Source organism: Hakea prostrata, chromosome 3 (assembly GCF_041222555.1).
Source record: "Hakea prostrata isolate BN-2017 chromosome 3, UWA_Hpros_2, whole genome shotgun sequence".
In the NCBI taxonomy this organism is placed as follows: Eukaryota; Viridiplantae; Streptophyta; class Magnoliopsida; order Proteales; family Proteaceae; genus Hakea; species Hakea prostrata.
The window spans coordinates 5,675,731-5,692,423 of record NC_142602.1 but is presented as its reverse complement, the minus strand read 5'-3'; the positions used below and the strand labels follow the sequence as shown (position 1 = coordinate 5,692,423).

Below are 16,693 nucleotides of genomic sequence, written 5' to 3'. Positions count from 1 at the left end.
CATGAATCTCTTATTTTATTCCTTCTTTTTTTTTTTCCTTCTTTTTTTTTCCCTTCACACGTCTCATAAAATATTGAAGTAGTTAGCAAACTTTGGAATTTTCCTAAATCTTCTCCACATCAGGTATTCACTCTCTCTTTCTCAAACTATTCATTTCTCTCTCTCACACTCACTAATTTTCTATTAATTTACCTAATTTTTAATGTATATTCTACATTAATATATAATAATATTTTCTAATATGGGACCTACAGTAGGTCCCACATTGGCCCACATACATTCGGCCCCCCTCCATGTTCAATCCTGGCTCCACCCGTTAACACATGTATTATGTTTCATTTTCACACTTAATCAATACTTCTAAGATAGAGCTTCATTTACTTTGTTCAATCACCCAAAATAGTAACAAACCATGCAACATCCCATTGGATAATGATTTATTCTCACCCTGAATCAGCTCTTAAAAAAACCTCTCTTTCTCACATTGTCGTCAAAATCAATAATATATTATTTAGGGGGATCATATTCTATTCCCACGTTGAATCAAAAGCTCTCGTACATTGCATAAAGATGAACCTAACATTGTCTCTAATTGTTCATAGTAGAGATTATCATTTCTTTTGTTTTCTCATAGGATCTTGAAATTAATGTTCTGACATTCAACAAGTGACCATATGTCCAACACATTGAAGCAAACGCTTGTATAAAACAATAACAATGTTTCGAAATTTGGACTATAAAAAAATAAGCTACCCTATCAAAATCACACTTTAGGCTACTCCGACTAGTCACTAGGACCAAGGTTCATGGGCCTATTGAAGGGAAGAAATGTGAAAGGTAGAGAAGATAAGTTAAAGCCTAAGACTTTATTGATCTTACTCTTGAGGCTGCAGCCATTGTACCAAAAGTACGCTCACACTGCAAATTTTGATCTCATACCTTTTAACTTGACTGTGCCCCAACGTTTTCACATTCACATGAGTGTAGGTCCATATTGTGTCAAGTGTGGTCATATTAGGTGATATGATCCCCGCTGAAGTTGGGGAAGCCATGCTAAATGGCCATTTAGGCACTGCGATAGAGCATGCTAAGGACACTCCATAAGCTATTGGATGCTATAGAATAATGGGGACACCCCTACATACTTGAGCTAATATTATCAGTGAATAAAGGCTTGCCAAGTGTTGTTATGTTAATGAATGATCTACGACTGCCAATCATTTTCCCAAATCACCCGGCACAACTGTATTCACACAAATATTATACGAAATGAGCATAAGGCACCCCTAATCAAATTAACAAGGATAGAATTTCTCACTCTATGCTCCTCCTCTGTCCTATCTAAGCTCTAGTCTCAGTTCCTTCACCTCTTTTGTAATTCTTATTTCTTCTTCTCCAACCTTATATGGAATTATGATCATATGGATTTTTATTGCTGCCAACCGTGGTGATTGCCGCGCTAGCATGCTACAACTAGCAGCTTGCGGTTGTAGAACAGCTAGTGCGCTACAACTAGCACTTTGAAGCTAGCAAACGGTTGGCAGAGTCAAAGGCAAGGGTGCTCTACGAGCACTCTCTCCTGGTGCCACATCCTCGTAGTGCCAGGTAATCAAATTAAGATCAATGGTTGATAGTTGTGTTGCAGAAGACGAGTACTTGACGAGGGAGTCAAGTAAATTAAGTGGTATGATTTCGTAAATTAACAAACTTTACTCCCTTAAAATGTAAAAATAAAAAATAATATTTACAAGGAACCTCTGTCTCATTTGTTGAAGTTATTTTGATTACCTAGCGTGATCACCATTGTTGGCAGTAGTCAAAAGTGACCATGTAAATAAAATTCCATCAGAACATTAGCCAGGCAATGCGGGGACATGGAGGTACGGCCACTTACTCACTTAGGGCAGAGCATCTGGACGCGCAGACCACTCTATCTAGCGAGCAGCCTTAAACCGTGTCTCCGTCTGCCCATTTACCCTAATTCCCCAAGTCACATATTTAAGTCTTAACTAACCTGGATACGGGAAAAACTGTCACCGGCAAGGTATCCCGTGTTCATTTACGTCGCCGCTCTCTTCCTCGCTTCCTACTTGGAAGTGGAGGAAGAGCCGCAGAGGAGAAAGTTGTCCCACTGTTGGACTCGAGTGATGTTGCAAGGCAGAAGAAGAAATCTCGTCAACAGAAGATCTGAGTGATCACTTCGACCAGGTGAACATTCAATCTCAGGTTTCCTCTCATCTATTCTATCTAGCTTGCTGAATCTAGGGTGTCTTGTTCATCTCAACTCTAGCGCAAGTTGGTTAGGCACGGAGAAGTAAGGATGTCTGCAAAATGGAGAGCTTTGCAGCACCGGCACCGTCACACTTACAGCGCTGTGATTTTTCCTCAGTATTATATCGACTTCCTGAATCAATTGCCTTCGGATATATCGTCTTTGAGATTATTTACTGAACTGAGAGAATTAATCTCTCTGAACTCGACTTACTCGCAAGTCGAACACGTAAAGAAAGTCGCTTCGTCTTTTGGAGAGTTGATATGCACTAGTGGAGGAGCAATAGTTAAATCAGAGGTATACCGGTTTTATTTGGAGATATTGTTTCTTGAGAATTCTCAGCCTTTGCACAGAACTCTACTTTCTGGCCTTAACAGAGCCCGTGATTATCAGTCCCTAGTTGGAAGTTCTCTCCGTTCGTTGTGTGATGAATATGGTGTTTTAGGTTCGAAAGGAAAGAGATTTTCTGTATCTCGTGTAGCGCTGTCATTGATGAGTTGCCCTAAGTTGGACTTTTTATTGGACACAGTGAAGGAATGCGCCGTCTTAGTAGCTTTGGATGTAGCTTTCGGTATGAATGCTGTCGTTTCCGAGATTGAAGTTGGCTCCCGGCCTTCGCCTATTGTCATGGAGCAATGTCAGGAGGCTTTGTCTTGTTTATATTACTTGCTTCAGCGCTTTCCGTCAACGTTTTCTGATCCCAGGTGTTGCCGAAATAGTCTAATCCCGGAAGATTCGACAATATTTGAGATTGTAATGAGATCAATATTAAAAATATTGAAATCACCAGCCTTTTCAAGGGATTGCTGGGTGGCCGCAGGTGTGGGTTTCTGTGCTGCTCTTCAAGCTTGCGTGAATCCTCAAGTGCTTGCTCTGTCTCTAGTTAAGCTTTTTTACCATCAGACTAGCTGTTCAATTACTAGTTACGAGAGTGAGTTCAGTATCCCAGATTCTGAATTACCTTACATAGGATTTCTGTGTCTTGACATCAAAGAATTTTCAGTACTGAGTAGGCTATGCTTGCTGAGGGGAATCCTTACTGCAATTCCACGAACGGTGCTGAATACCCAGTTTATTTTATCAAAGAATAGTTTAAAGGATTCAAATTTTCATGCTAATAAGAATGGCATGATTTGGACCATGCTGTTTGATGGGATTTTGTCTGAGCTATGCAGTTATTGCGAAGATCCGATTGATAGCCACTTTAATTTCCATGTCTTAACCGTTATGCAGATCTGCTTCCAACAGATAAAAACCTCATTACTAGCTGGACTTGTCAATCGATCTGAACAGTATGACCCTCTTGCTGAGAACATGGGAGGTAGAATATTGAGAATTATATGGAATAACTTGGAGGACCCTCTGAGTCAGACAGTCAAACAAGTTCATCTCATTTTCGACCTCCTTCTAGATATTCAATCCGCACTTCCTTCTGCAGAGGGAAACGAGGGACAGAAGTCATTCTTACGGAAGATTGCAGGGGATCTTCTTCAGCTGGGATCACGTTGCAAGGGAAGATATGTTCCTTTAGCTTCTCTTACCAAGAGGTTAGGTGCAAAAACCCTTCTAGAAATGAGCCCAAATTTACTGTTTGAAGCAGCTCATGCTTATGTGGATGATGATGTGTGCTGTGCTGCCACGTCGTTCTTTAAGTGCTTCCTTGAATGTTTGCTTGATGAGTGCTGGAACACTCATGGTGTTGACAGAGGGTATGAGACATTTAGAGAGCACTGCTTACCTCCTGTTCTTTATGGACTTGTCTCTGGTGTTTCAAAACTCCGTTGTAACTTGAACACTTATGCACTGCCTGTTCTGCTAGAAGTTGATGCTGATAGCATATTTACAATGCTTGCCTTCATTTCGGTTGGAAGTGGAGATAAAACTGAAATGGTTCATCCTGAGCTTGCTGGTGGTGACAAGGATCTAATGGTTGACCAGCAAGTAGCTGCTTTGGTTTCATTATTGAAGGTATCTCGATTGCTTGCACTGATAGAAGGTGATATTGATTGGTACCATGGACCTTCAGTGCTCCAGAAAGAGGGTGGTCTGGAAACAGAAGGTTGTGACCCTTATGCATTTGTTTGTATCAAGGGTAGAAAGGTCAAAATCATTGTGGAATGGCTAGTACTGGCGTTGACCCATGTTGATGAAACACTTCGCATTGATGCTGCAGAGTCTCTCTTCTTGAACGCTAAAACATCAACTCTGCCTTCTCTTTTGGAACTGAACCTAATGAAGGAAGCGGTGCCCTTGAATATGAGGTGTAGCTCAACAGGTTTTCAGATGAAGTGGATTAGTTTATTTAGAAAGTTCTTTGCTCGTGCTAGGACAGCATTGGAGAAACAGTTTAAAGAAGGTCGCTGGCAGCCGCTAGGGTGCTCAGGAAATTATAAAGTGAACCTAGATAAGGAACAGAAGGAAAATATAATTGACAGAGCTCAGAATCTTTTCCATTTCATGAAGTGGTTGAGTTGCTTTCTATTTTTCTCTTGTTATCCTTCTGCGCCGTATGAAAGGAAAATTATGGCCATGGAGCTAATCCTGATTATGGTCGGTGTGTGGCCTATGGTAACTAATGTGCAAAGTATATGTAATTCTATATCTCCTGCAACCTGTGTCTATCCCTACAGTGAAGGATTTATGCTACCTGATTCAACTCTAGTGTTGGTTGGATCGATAGTTGATAGTTGGGACAGACTGAGGGAATGTTCTTTTCGGATACTTTTAAATTTCCCAACTCCACTTCCAGGCATTTCCAGTCAAAACGCAGTCAAGGAAGTGATTACATGGGCTAAGAAATTGGTATGCAGTCCACGTGTCAGAGAAAGTGATGCAGGTGCCTTGACCTTACGACTTATATTTAGAAAGTATGTCTTGGAGCTTGGCTGGCCAATTGGAGCTTTACTTAACATTGTTCCTCATTATTCACAGTACAAACTGATTAGTGGGGATACAGAAGTTTGTAAATCGAATTTCCCTGTAATAGATTATATACTATCATTGATGGATTGGTTGAATGTTGCTGTGGTAGAGGGAGAGAAGGATCTTTCTGAAGCATGTAAGAACAGCTTTGTTCATGGTATATTGCTTACGCTTCGCTATACCTTTGATGAACTGGATTGGAATTCCAATATTGTTTCGTCCAGCAGTTCTGAGATGAAGGTGGCACTAGATAAGCTACTTGAGCTTATCATGCGGATTACTTCGTTGGCCCTTTGGGTGGTATCTGCAGATGCATGGTGTCTTCCTGAAGACTTGGATGATGTTGTTGATGAGTCTTTTCTTTCTGATGCACCTGTTGAAATGGATATAGCTGTGGCTGCCCCAGAATTTCAGGCCAATCATTCAAAGCTTGTGGACAATGACAAACGATCAGAACAGGTTGTCATGGTTGGTTCTTGGCTTGCAATGAAAGAGGTATTATTATTATTTTTTCTTTCATTTTTTTTACTGGTAGGCTATATCTTTCCTGTATTACTCTGTTTAAGTATGACAATGACAAACTTCATTTTGTCGTTATTTATTTCTTTTTTTTGCTTACATTTACTTGTATGCATTGCTGGGAGGTAGATGAGATCCATTGAGAAAATCGATGACTAGATTTTTGATTTCAGAGTTTATAACTTACAATTATACTTAAATTTCAGTTAAATTAGAGAAAGAAGAAAATCAGAAGGAAAAAAAAACATAGAACATATCGTGCATGCGCAGATAACTTCATGCTTTTTTTTTTTTGTTATTTTATTTAACCAATAAAAATGTTAATAAAGAAATGGTGTTTTTTTTTCAGGTGAGTCTTCTCCTGGGAACCATCACAAGGAAAGTACCTTTGCCAAGTTGTGCCTTTTCAGATTCAACCAAACTTGGGGAACCTGTCTGTGAAGCTATTGACACATCACCAGTTACATCTGATGCAGTGCTTGACATTGCACAACTTGAGAAAATAGGGAATCATTTCTTGGAAATCCTCCTGAAAATGAAGCATAATGGTGCTATTGATAAGACACGTGCTGGATTTACAGCTCTTTGCAATCGTCTACTTTGTTCAAATGATCCACGGTATATTTCCATTCACGCCTTTTGGTTTCAGCACATCTTTAATAGATATATTATTTCTTTGATGGATGCTCTAAAGTTATTTAAGACTCCAACATGTGTCTGATTTCATGTATTGTCATATTCCCTTCTTCCCCTCCTTTTATGAACTGATTTTAGTATGGAAGAATAGCCAGAGTGAGAAGCAAAGTGAGGTGCATTGGGAAAAACCATGTGAATACATGATGAAATACAGAAATTGAAACAGGAGACTGCAACTACTGGTGTGCATAGGGAAACCCATATGACTACATGATGCTATACAAAAATTGAAACAGGAGACAGCAACTGTACAATTGATGCTACATAATCAGAAAGGAATACTAGGCCTGAAGAAATTCTCACCATGGCCTCCCCATGCTTTGCAAGTTACTCTATTTCATACTCTTGTTAACTGGTTTTTGCCTCCAATGGAATTGGAGGAAATTTTGTTGGAGCAAGATGTCTAATGATTTTGATACTGTGAGAAATCTCCGCATTGATCTTGGTGCTACACCACCTATGGAATTTAAAGAACCGATAGGAGCATCAGTTGTATTTGGCAGAATGCCATGAACAATCTTTGTTGTTCTTAATTCTTCAAAACTACAGCTAAGGCACCTTCCACTTTAATGTCCATGAATAGCTCCATGATTGCTTTACCTAATAATTAATTCTTGACCATACCAGTATGCAAGTTTAGTTTTAATTAGTTTCTCTGACCTGGGCCTCAATATGCACCGATGACCTAAACAGCTTTCTAGGAGCATGATCACCAATTCACCATCACTGCTGGTTATCTAATATTTTATTCTGGGCTTTACTTGATAGTATTTCCTTATGGGTTCCATCATCAGTGTTTTTTTATTTGTAATATGCTCAATTACTGAAGTCCAAACTTTATGTCTATTCAGGTTGCATGAATTCAGTATTCTAATTAGGTATTTAGTATTAGTAGTGGGGCTGATGCACTATAAGTCACCGAATTGAGTCCTAAGCAGGCATATGTTTGTTGCCTTATATAAGTTATTATTAAGTCAATTGCTTCAGCTTATTCTTCCCCCAAAATAGCCATTAACTGGCAATATCTGGAGGGGTTTCCATATTTTGTCTTGCCTAGCCAAGCTCTAGAGGCTCTGCTGGAGGTTTGTCCCCTTTGTTTGGGAGGGTTTTTTGGAGGTGTTTTGACAGTTATGGTGGGCTTCGATGGACATTGTGTGGGAGCTTGGGTGATGCAGAGATTTCCAAGGCCCTTATCTGGATTCTAATTATAAAGCTTCTTTTTTTATATATTTTTTGGTAGTTTTCTTTCTAAGAAGGTATTAGTTAGACAGTTTTTCAGTTTCTCTTTTTAGAAAGTAATTTTTCTTATTCTAATGACATATAGGAAGCTTCCATTGTCATGTAGAGAGTTCCATTATTTTTAAAAGTCCAATAAAAGGAGATGCCGTCTATGGGTTTGGAGATTGAAAAAAATGGCTTTGTAAGAAGTTGTAGTGAACCAATAGTTATTTCTCTATTGGGTGGTGAAACCGCCTTCATTTGCTTATGGTGATAAGTCCTTGATCTATTCTTTTCTGTTTCTTTTCTTTTCTTTTTTTCTTTTTTCCCTCTTTTAAAATTCAAACTGATCCAGCAATATGGCAATACTTCAGCACCACTCGTTCAAAATTGAGGTTGAATTGATTTTGCACTTCAATATTCCCAATTTATCTGATGTTTTTATCTGTTTTAGTGTCTGCTGTAGGTTCTATATTAATATTACAGCACTATGTTCTGAACTGTTGTCTTTGGCACTAGAATATCCAACTTTTGTTATGGTTTTATCTCTTTCAAACTTCAGTCTTTGATCTGAGTCTGAACCCCAGCCTACTGCTGGATTAAAAAGCTACTTAGATTCTTCATTACATTTTAATTGTGTTCTTAACTATATATTATGTAATCCCCCTTCATAGACACAGATTGAATAGAATGGATTGAGTTATGTTTTTGAGCGCTTGTGTGGCTGTTGTGAGAGTGTGAGCATCTTTTTTCCCCTTCACCTTCCTATTATATGATTTCCTCTTGCTCTTCTTCCTAGTTTTTAATTCTCCCTTTGTTAGAGCCCACCATAGCAGATTTTTTTTGGATGAATAAATAATTAAATTACCAAAAGCCAAAGAAAGACGAAAGAAACAATGAAAATGGGCAAAAAGTAGAGGTAGAACTCCAAAACTAACAAATAGCCTATTTCTTGGAGAATTCATAGGGGGAGGGGGAGGAAATCTACATAGGGGGGGACTCCTGTTCCTCCTCTTCCTTTTCTTTTGTCTCCTCTTTCTCTCTTTTTGGGCCTCTCCTTTCGCTCCCCCTGGTTTGCCCGCTTCGTCCGCGGTCCCGTTCTCGATCTAGTTCCATTCCGTGCACCTCCATCTGGCCTGGATCGCCGTCCCGGGCGGGGCCTGGTGGTTTTCCTCCTATTCCGCGTCGGTTTGGTTGGCGGGGTGTGCCTTGAGGTTTGGGTGGCGGCGGCTGGTTCTCCGGGTGGGCTGGCGGGGTGTGCCTTTCCCGGGGGACCGGTGGGGGTTCTCTTTCCGTGGTGGGGTTGGGTCGCCCTCGTCTCGGGGAGGGGGTGGGTGGGGGGCTCCCGTGGCTGGGTGGGGGGGGTGCCCCGGAGTGTGGGGGCTTTTGGGTCGTGTTTCTTCGGCCGGATGAGCTCCCTCGGTGCGGATCTGGGTGGTGCCGCACTCGGTGCGGCCCTCCGTCGTTCCTCCTCGGGTTGGGGTCTCCTTGGTCGCTTGGGAGTGGCTCCGCCCTGTCTGTCGCGCCTTCCTTGGTTTCTGGGCTGCCTTTCTGTCTCGTCGCTCCGGCCCCCTCGTTTGGGACCTGGCTTTCCCTTGGTGGGGGGGTTCCCCTTTCCGGCCGGACTCGAGGTGGTGTGTTTGGGGGTCCCCCGAGTGGGTTGGGCCTTGTGCCCTTCTCCCGGGGGCTTCTCTTCCGGTTGGGCTTCTTTCTTTTCGCTGGGGCTGGTGCGTGGCCTCTGGGATGAGGGGCCAGATGGTCCGGGGCCGCCCGGCCGCCCCTGTCAGGCCCGGGTGGTGGATTTCTCTTGCTTTAGGCCGGGGCTTCTGGGGGGTTTCAGGATGAGGTGGGGGTGGTCCCCTGGAGATCTGGTCATCGCGGTGGGTGGCTTGAGCCTTTGGGATGGGGAATGGCTCTGATCCGTTTTGGTTGATGAGCCGGGATGCACTTCCGGTGCTAGTGAATAGATGGGGGGACATCCTTGCTCCTCGTGGGAGAGAGCCGGGGAACCTTGGTGTGCGAGTGGGAGTGGAGATGCGGTCTCACCCATGGATGGCGGGAGGGCCCATCGCCGAGGAACTCCGTAATCCCCTCTTCAGGCTTTATGAAGATCCCTTCTGGGCGCCGGGTGGTTGCTCTATCAAACCTCGGACTTTCGCACAGGGTATTTCGGTGCTCCGCCGGCGATGTGCCGCGTTGGGGCTGCAGAGAGGGGATACCATTTAAGCGTTGGCCGTTTTGGAGTGATTTGTAGATGAGTTGCGGCGCTGGGCGTCGGGAGAGAGGCCCGGGCTTCTTGGGGATAGGCGGGGTGTTGTTGTGGTGGGAGTTGAGCGGGTTAAAGAAGAAGCTCTTGCTGATAAGGTCGGTCTCATAAAATCCCAGTAGCTGGAGAACCCATCGGCCTCGGGCCGGGGCCTTGTTGGCTTTTGGGCGATGGCGCGGTCTCATCGGGGAGGGTTGGCCGAGTGGAGGGGTTGGTCTAGGAATTTTTGGATGGGGGAGAAGGGTGGCAGAGGGGAGAGAGGGGGGAGGGAGATTAGAGAGTAGGAGACTTCTCCTCCTTATCCGGGAGGGTTAGAGTCCGGCCCATGCAGATTTGTTCTCAGGTTTGCAATATTTGGTATTAGAGCCAAATTTGTTGCTAATACGAGGACCATAGTTGATAGAATGGCATGATGAACCCATGACTTCAATCTACAAATGTTTAGATTATTAGTTTTCTTTCCAGGAATTCTGTATCTTCTTTATGGTTTTCCCTTCAGCTACGAACTTCCATGTCCCTCAGGGTCAGAAAATATTTAAAATTTTGCTTTCTGTCTTCCTGACATGCTAATTCGTTTGATTTAAAAAAAAAAAAAAAAAAAAAAAAAAAAAAAAATAGAAAAAAAGACATGCTAATTCATTATTATTTTTATTATTTCTAGAAGCAGTTGAATTTGTTGACCCAGTTGATTGAACACATATATCCTTTACGTCATCTTTACATTATATCAATTTTGTACCAACATTATGGATGTTATCTATATTTCAAATGCTACCCCATGAAGTTGGATTAGGTCTTCTTGTTTTTCATTTAGGTTTCATCTATCTTATTTCCATTTTTATAAGTTGGTTTTGAATAATGACTAACCATACTCATAACTTTGCATATTCTGTTACTAGCCATAAAGTTGTGCATAATTCATGGAATCATCTGTTCACGTTATAGATTTTATATGTTAATACTGTCTGTTGATTTGCCTTCACAGGCTTTGTAAAATGACTGAGTCTTGGATGGAACAACTGATGGAAAGAACTGTGGCCAAGGGGCAAACTGTGGATGATTTGTTGAGGAGAAGTGCTGGGATTCCCGCTGCATTCATTGCTCTTTTTCTGTCAGAACCAGAAGGAACTCCAAAGAAACTCCTCCCTCGGGCTCTGAGGTGGCTAATAGATGTTGCCAACATGTCTTTAACCAATTCTAGAAAAACCAATAGTGACCTAAATCAGTACAATGATTTGCAAGTAGACTTTGTAGAGCTTGACGGGGCATCTTTTTGTGCTCCACCAACATTGGCAGATGTGAGTGAAAAGAACTCAAAAATCCGAGATGAGGGTGTGATTCCCACTGTACATGCATTCAATGTCCTCAGGGCTTCTTTTAATGACACTAATCTAGCAGCTGATGTGTCTGGTTTTTGTGCGGAGGCCTTGATTGTTTCAATATGTTCATTCTCTTCTCAATATTGGGAGGTTAGGAATAGTGCTTGTCTTGCATATACTGCCTTGGTTCGTCGTATGATTGGGTTCCTCAATGTGCACAAACGTGAATCTTCAAGACGTGCATTAACTGGACTTGAATTTTTTCATAGGTATTGTTCGTTATCCAATTTCTCCCTTTTTGGCCCCTCTCCCCCTCCGCAGGGGAGTTGGGGATCATTACCCTATTCTAATTTGTTGCATTAACTTTCTTTGAGGAAATCTCATTTTAATCATCCAGTTGGAAAAAAAGAATAATAAAAAAAAAAAATCAAACCATGTGACTTCTTGAAAGGTAATGCATACGTTTTACGCCTGCATATTCTGTTGATATTTTTATGCCTAAGATATTTGGAAAATGACCCTTTCAGGTGTGTATGCCATTGAAATAATCTGACGGTGTTCTCTTCTATGGTTATCTAAGATCTCTTAGTGTTTTCTTATCTTGTGATGATTTACTTTCCTAACTACTTTCATAAGAAATGATTCATCTTTGGAAATGCCATACCCTTGTCTTTTGTTGCTGTTCATGGTTCTCGCATCTGACTTAGATGTCATAGGTATTTCTGAACAAACCATAAAGGCTTGTACCCAGTACAGAAGGCTCCCATTTTTGGCAGGGTCTGGGGAAGGTCAAGTTTATATGGCCTTACCCCTGTTCGCAGGCTAAAAGCATTTTCTTATTATAATCTCAAAACTGTGTAATGAGATCTTTCTGTGATGTGCAAACTTCATATTCATCAGCACTGTTTTGGATTTCCTGGTCAGTTGTATGTAATCAATCATAGTCTAGTCTTATTGAATTTTTCCTTTAAATTTTTTTAAACCAGGACTTCACCATCCTTTTACCAAAAATGAGAGGATTCTAACCTCCCTACTTACTATTTTCCCTTCTGTGGTAGTGGTATTACTGCAGAAAATTATCTACATTTTTCTCTTTGGTTTTCAACCAAATGGAAATGAATATGATTTATCATTTAATACTTTGATAGGGTTGTTTGTATTTAGTATCATGTCCATTTGACCCAAACATGTAACCATGATGTTATTTCAATATGTTATATGTTGGTTTTGCTGAGTTGATCTCCTTTAATAAATAGTATCTTGTGTCAAACACTGTTGTTTTCCTTTTTAATGTGGATTACATTTTTTTCGAAGTAATATTCATTTGTTAATTATGGTAATATGTGATCTGGGTCAAGGCCTAAGTTTTTCTGTTTCAGTATTGTCATCTCTGGAGAATGATTGTATGTTGACTGCTGATGCATGTATTCAGGGATATATTGTGTGTTGTGCTGTTTATGCATTAGCAGCAGCATCATTTTACTTCCTTGATTTTATTCTTTGACGTATATTTATTCAAACAACCAAATCTGATGCGATTTCTTTTCTAGGTATTATGCTGCGGTGGTTTTCCATTCAAGATTTCATTAATTTTCCCGTGAGGAGTAAATTAATAGAATTTTTCATGGTTGTAGGTATCCATTATTGCATCCTTTTCTGTTCAATGAATTGAAGATTGCAACTGAATTTCTTGGGAATAGATCCTCTAAACATTCAGGTTCAAACATTGCAAAAGTTGTGCATCCGAGCTTGTGTCCCATGCTTATTCTTTTAGCCAGACTTAAACCCTCACCTCTCAGTAGTGAAGATGAAGATGGTCTGGATCCGTTTCTGTTCATGCCATTCATCAGAAGATGCTCAACTCAAAGCAATCTCCGAGTTCGTGTTCTTGCATCAAGAGCTTTAACCGGCTTGGTATCTAATGAGAAACTGCCAAATGTTCTGCTCAATATTGCCAATGAGTTGCCTCGCACATGCCAGATGACTAGTAGCTCCATTTCAACTAGCTCAGTAGATGAATTCAATGGGATCCACGTGGCTTCATTTAATTCCATTCATGGCATGCTATTGCAGTTAAGTGCTCTGTTGGACAACAACTTGAGGAACTTGTCTGATGCCTCTAAGAAAGATCGGATACTTGGTGACTTGATACAGGTGCTCAGGACATGTTCATGGATTGGCAATCCCAGACTGTGTCCTTGTCCTGTTCTCAACTGCTCACTCTTACAAGTCCTGGACCACATGCTCAGTGTTGCAATGACATGCAGGAGTGAACAGTATGGTTCTATCCGTAGCCATCTCATTGAATCATCTTTGCAATGTTTAGATGCAGAGGTTCCTTGTGGAACCCCATTTTATGATCCAACTAAAATAGAACTCCGCAGGCAGGCTACCATCTCCTATTTCAATTGCATTTTTCAAGCATCTACAGATGCAGGCGAAGATCTTCATATGAAGCCTCAGAGATGTTATTCAGTTGTGTTAGATTCATCCCGATCACCTGAAATTGAGAATGTCGTTACTGTACTTCAGGAAAGACTCACACTTTCTTTATCTGATGCATCTTACGAAGTTCGACTTGCGACTCTGAAGTGGCTTCTGAAGTTCCTTAAGGCAACGGGATTTGTTGTAACCAATGGCCTATCTGACAGGGATGCTAATGTTGTTCATCACTGGTCGAAGACTTGCTTGCAACCATCCTTGATGCAGATTTTAGCAGTTGAGGAAAACCCTAGATGTACAAATTATATTCTGAGGATTCTTTTCTCTTGGAACATGCTGCAGTTTCAAAAATCAGGTGAGCAGTGCACGGGAACAGTCTTTGTTGGTCTGATGGATTATGACACAGTATTTGAATTTTGGAATAATTTATTATCCTTGAACAAGCGTACGAGACATTTGAAGACTCGTGAAACAGTACTGTGCTGCATGGGGATATGCATAAAGCAGTTCTCTTGTTTATTCAAAAGCTTCTCTCCTTTTGATTTAGAAAAAACCAGTGATTCCAGCCTGCTTCACCAGCCAGAAAAATGCGCCCAGATCCTTGGGTGCATCAGTTATTTTATTAACCTAATTAAGAAACACAGTTCCTCATCTGAGCCAGTCAACATGCGTAAGGCAGCTGCAGAATCCATAATCGCATCTGGGTTGCTGGGGGAAGCTGAGTGTGTCAGTTTGTTTATCTCTAACATCCACCAAATCCCTTCAGCAGAAAAGTTCACTCATATTGATCAATCAGAAGCTGCTGACACTTATGCTTATGGAATACTAGATTTATGGTTCACATGTATCAGGTTGTTGGAGGATGAAGATATTGGGCTTAGGCAGAGTCTTGCTGAAGATGTCCAAAGGTGTTTCACTTTCAATGCATCAAGAAGCCAGCAGAACGGGGTTGTTCCCACCCAGGTGGAAAAAGTGATTGAAGCAACCTTTGAGTTTTTGTCTTCTATCTTTGGTCACTGGATTGTGTACTTCAATTTTCTTTTGAACTGGGTTCTGGACACTGCAAGTTGGACCCCAACCAGAGGAGATCTGGTTAGGCGGGTTTTTGACAAAGAAATTGATAATCACCATGAAGAGAAGTTACTAATTTGCCAAATTTGCTGTTCTCATTTGGAGAAGCTTCCAGTTTCCAAGTCTTGGGCAGTCAACATGGTCAACAGGAATGAGGTCATGATTTTCTTGCAAGAAAGGAGGCTTGGGTTTTATCACCAACTGATATCTTTTTCTGGTGATTATGTGGGGCTTCATGATGGTGTTGATTGGATTGGCGGCATGGGTAACCACAAGGACACATTTATTGCATTATATGCAAATTTGCTTGGTCTTTATGCCCTCTCAAAATGCCTCTTCAATGGAGAATTTGAGATTGGTGTGCCTCTACCCGCTGACCTCATTGAACTTGGAAAAACTATCAGACCTTTTCTTGGGAACCCATTGATTTCTAATTTGTATTCATTGGTGATTCAATTGCATGAGAGAAAGCTTGGGGTTGTTGACCCTTTCAGTGGTGAAACCAGAGGTGATTTCTTCACCTGGGAAGGTTTTGATCCATATTTTCTTCTCAGGTGAAGTGTAATTTATAAATAGTTAAGATTAACCATTTCAAGATGGTAGAATAGAGTAGTTATTTTAAAAGATTATTCCTAAACGTTTTCTCTTTCGTGTTTCAAAAGCATACAGCTCTTTGTTGCCTCATAACTAGGGTTTTGCTTCTTGAGAATCCCTTGAAGGAAAATGTGCTGCTGAAAGAAAAGCGAATCTGAGGAGTTTGGTAATCGTTTCATAGGCTACATTGGCATACTTCATGGTCTTTTCCACATCTAGGAGTGGAAATTGTCTTCTTTTGCTCGACACCTTAACCCTGCCAGGATTACAGTTTTGATTTTCCCTTCTCTTTGACAGAATAAAGCTTTAAAGTTGTGGAAGACGTATTTGAGGGGTATGAATCACAATTTCTTCACAAGAACTGCCAGGTAATACATATAGAGGCTGGCTGACCCCCAAATTTGATTTGGGCACATGGAATAGGAGTTTGCTCAATGGCATACAGTGATGGTCGATCCTGGGGTCCTAGCGTTGCTTGTCAAGAAACTGAGCGTTCATTAGAATCCAGCTCTTAGCATCCTGGGAGGAATAATAATTGCTCCATATCTTTGTGGGCTTTGTCAAGTGTCAACTGGAGAGGGAATTGATTGATCAGACTTTTTTCCCAAGTTAATGTTTCTGAAGTCGTTTGTTGGAGTTCTCCCGAAACTCTTAATGTACTGGGTCTCTCTGATTCACCTCTTTGGCTTTGCTGTACAGTACCTTTCAGGACGATGCAAGCTTTTTCTGTTTTGCAGAGACGTTTTGTAGTGAAGACACGATGTTTAATCGCAGAGGGAGATTTTTCGTCAGTTTAACGATTCAAATCAGTCACTGCAGTACATTGGGCAATTTGTTTGGCGATTTGCGCAAGACGTTGCCGTGGTTGACATGTTTTAAGATTGCCCTGTCGAGCTAAATTAAGGGGACTAAAACTTACACTGCATGTTCCTCTCCAAGGGGCACTTACATCTACAAAGTTTAATTTTCTTGGGAGCCGATTCACAACTTGGCATTTACTTTGAAAGCACTAATGTAGAGTCTGGATCACCTTTCTGTTGCATGAGCACATATTGTTCCTGAGATACTTCTTCACTACAGACTTGGAGTGGAGGCTTACAGCTGAGTACTAGTAAAATAATTCAGAGATGAGTCTTTGGTAAGTCTCACTTGAGCCCCATACCAAATGTGTGATAGAAAAGTGGCTGGGGAACACTATGTGATCTCTAAGGGGAGGTGATCTGGATGCATGATTGTCGATCAGTAAGTTGACTCGGTCCATGGTTAGTTCTCTTCATGATTCGTGCCGATCAGGAATCTTTTCTGCATGGGCAACTGGGGAGAGGGCGAGAGACGCGTGATCACTTTGGGGGTTGTATGGTAAAGTGTTAAACC

At 41.3% G+C, this 16,693-nt stretch overlaps 1 protein-coding gene across 1 annotated transcript; it reads left to right on the top strand.

Moving 5' to 3' along the window:
• Window positions 1–1,885: 1,885 nt before the first annotated feature.
• Window positions 1,886–16,072, top strand: LOC149020322 (thyroid adenoma-associated-like protein). The gene is made up of 5 exons (XM_089148427.1): window positions 1,886–2,208; window positions 2,291–5,689; window positions 6,063–6,331; window positions 10,879–11,481; window positions 12,847–16,072. Exons 2-5 carry the CDS (start codon window positions 2,321–2,323, stop codon window positions 15,281–15,283), a joined length of 6,678 nt encoding a protein of 2,225 aa, XP_089004553.1. The 5' UTR covers window positions 1,886–2,208; window positions 2,291–2,320; the 3' UTR covers window positions 15,284–16,072.
• Window positions 16,073–16,693: the final 621 nt, after the last annotated feature.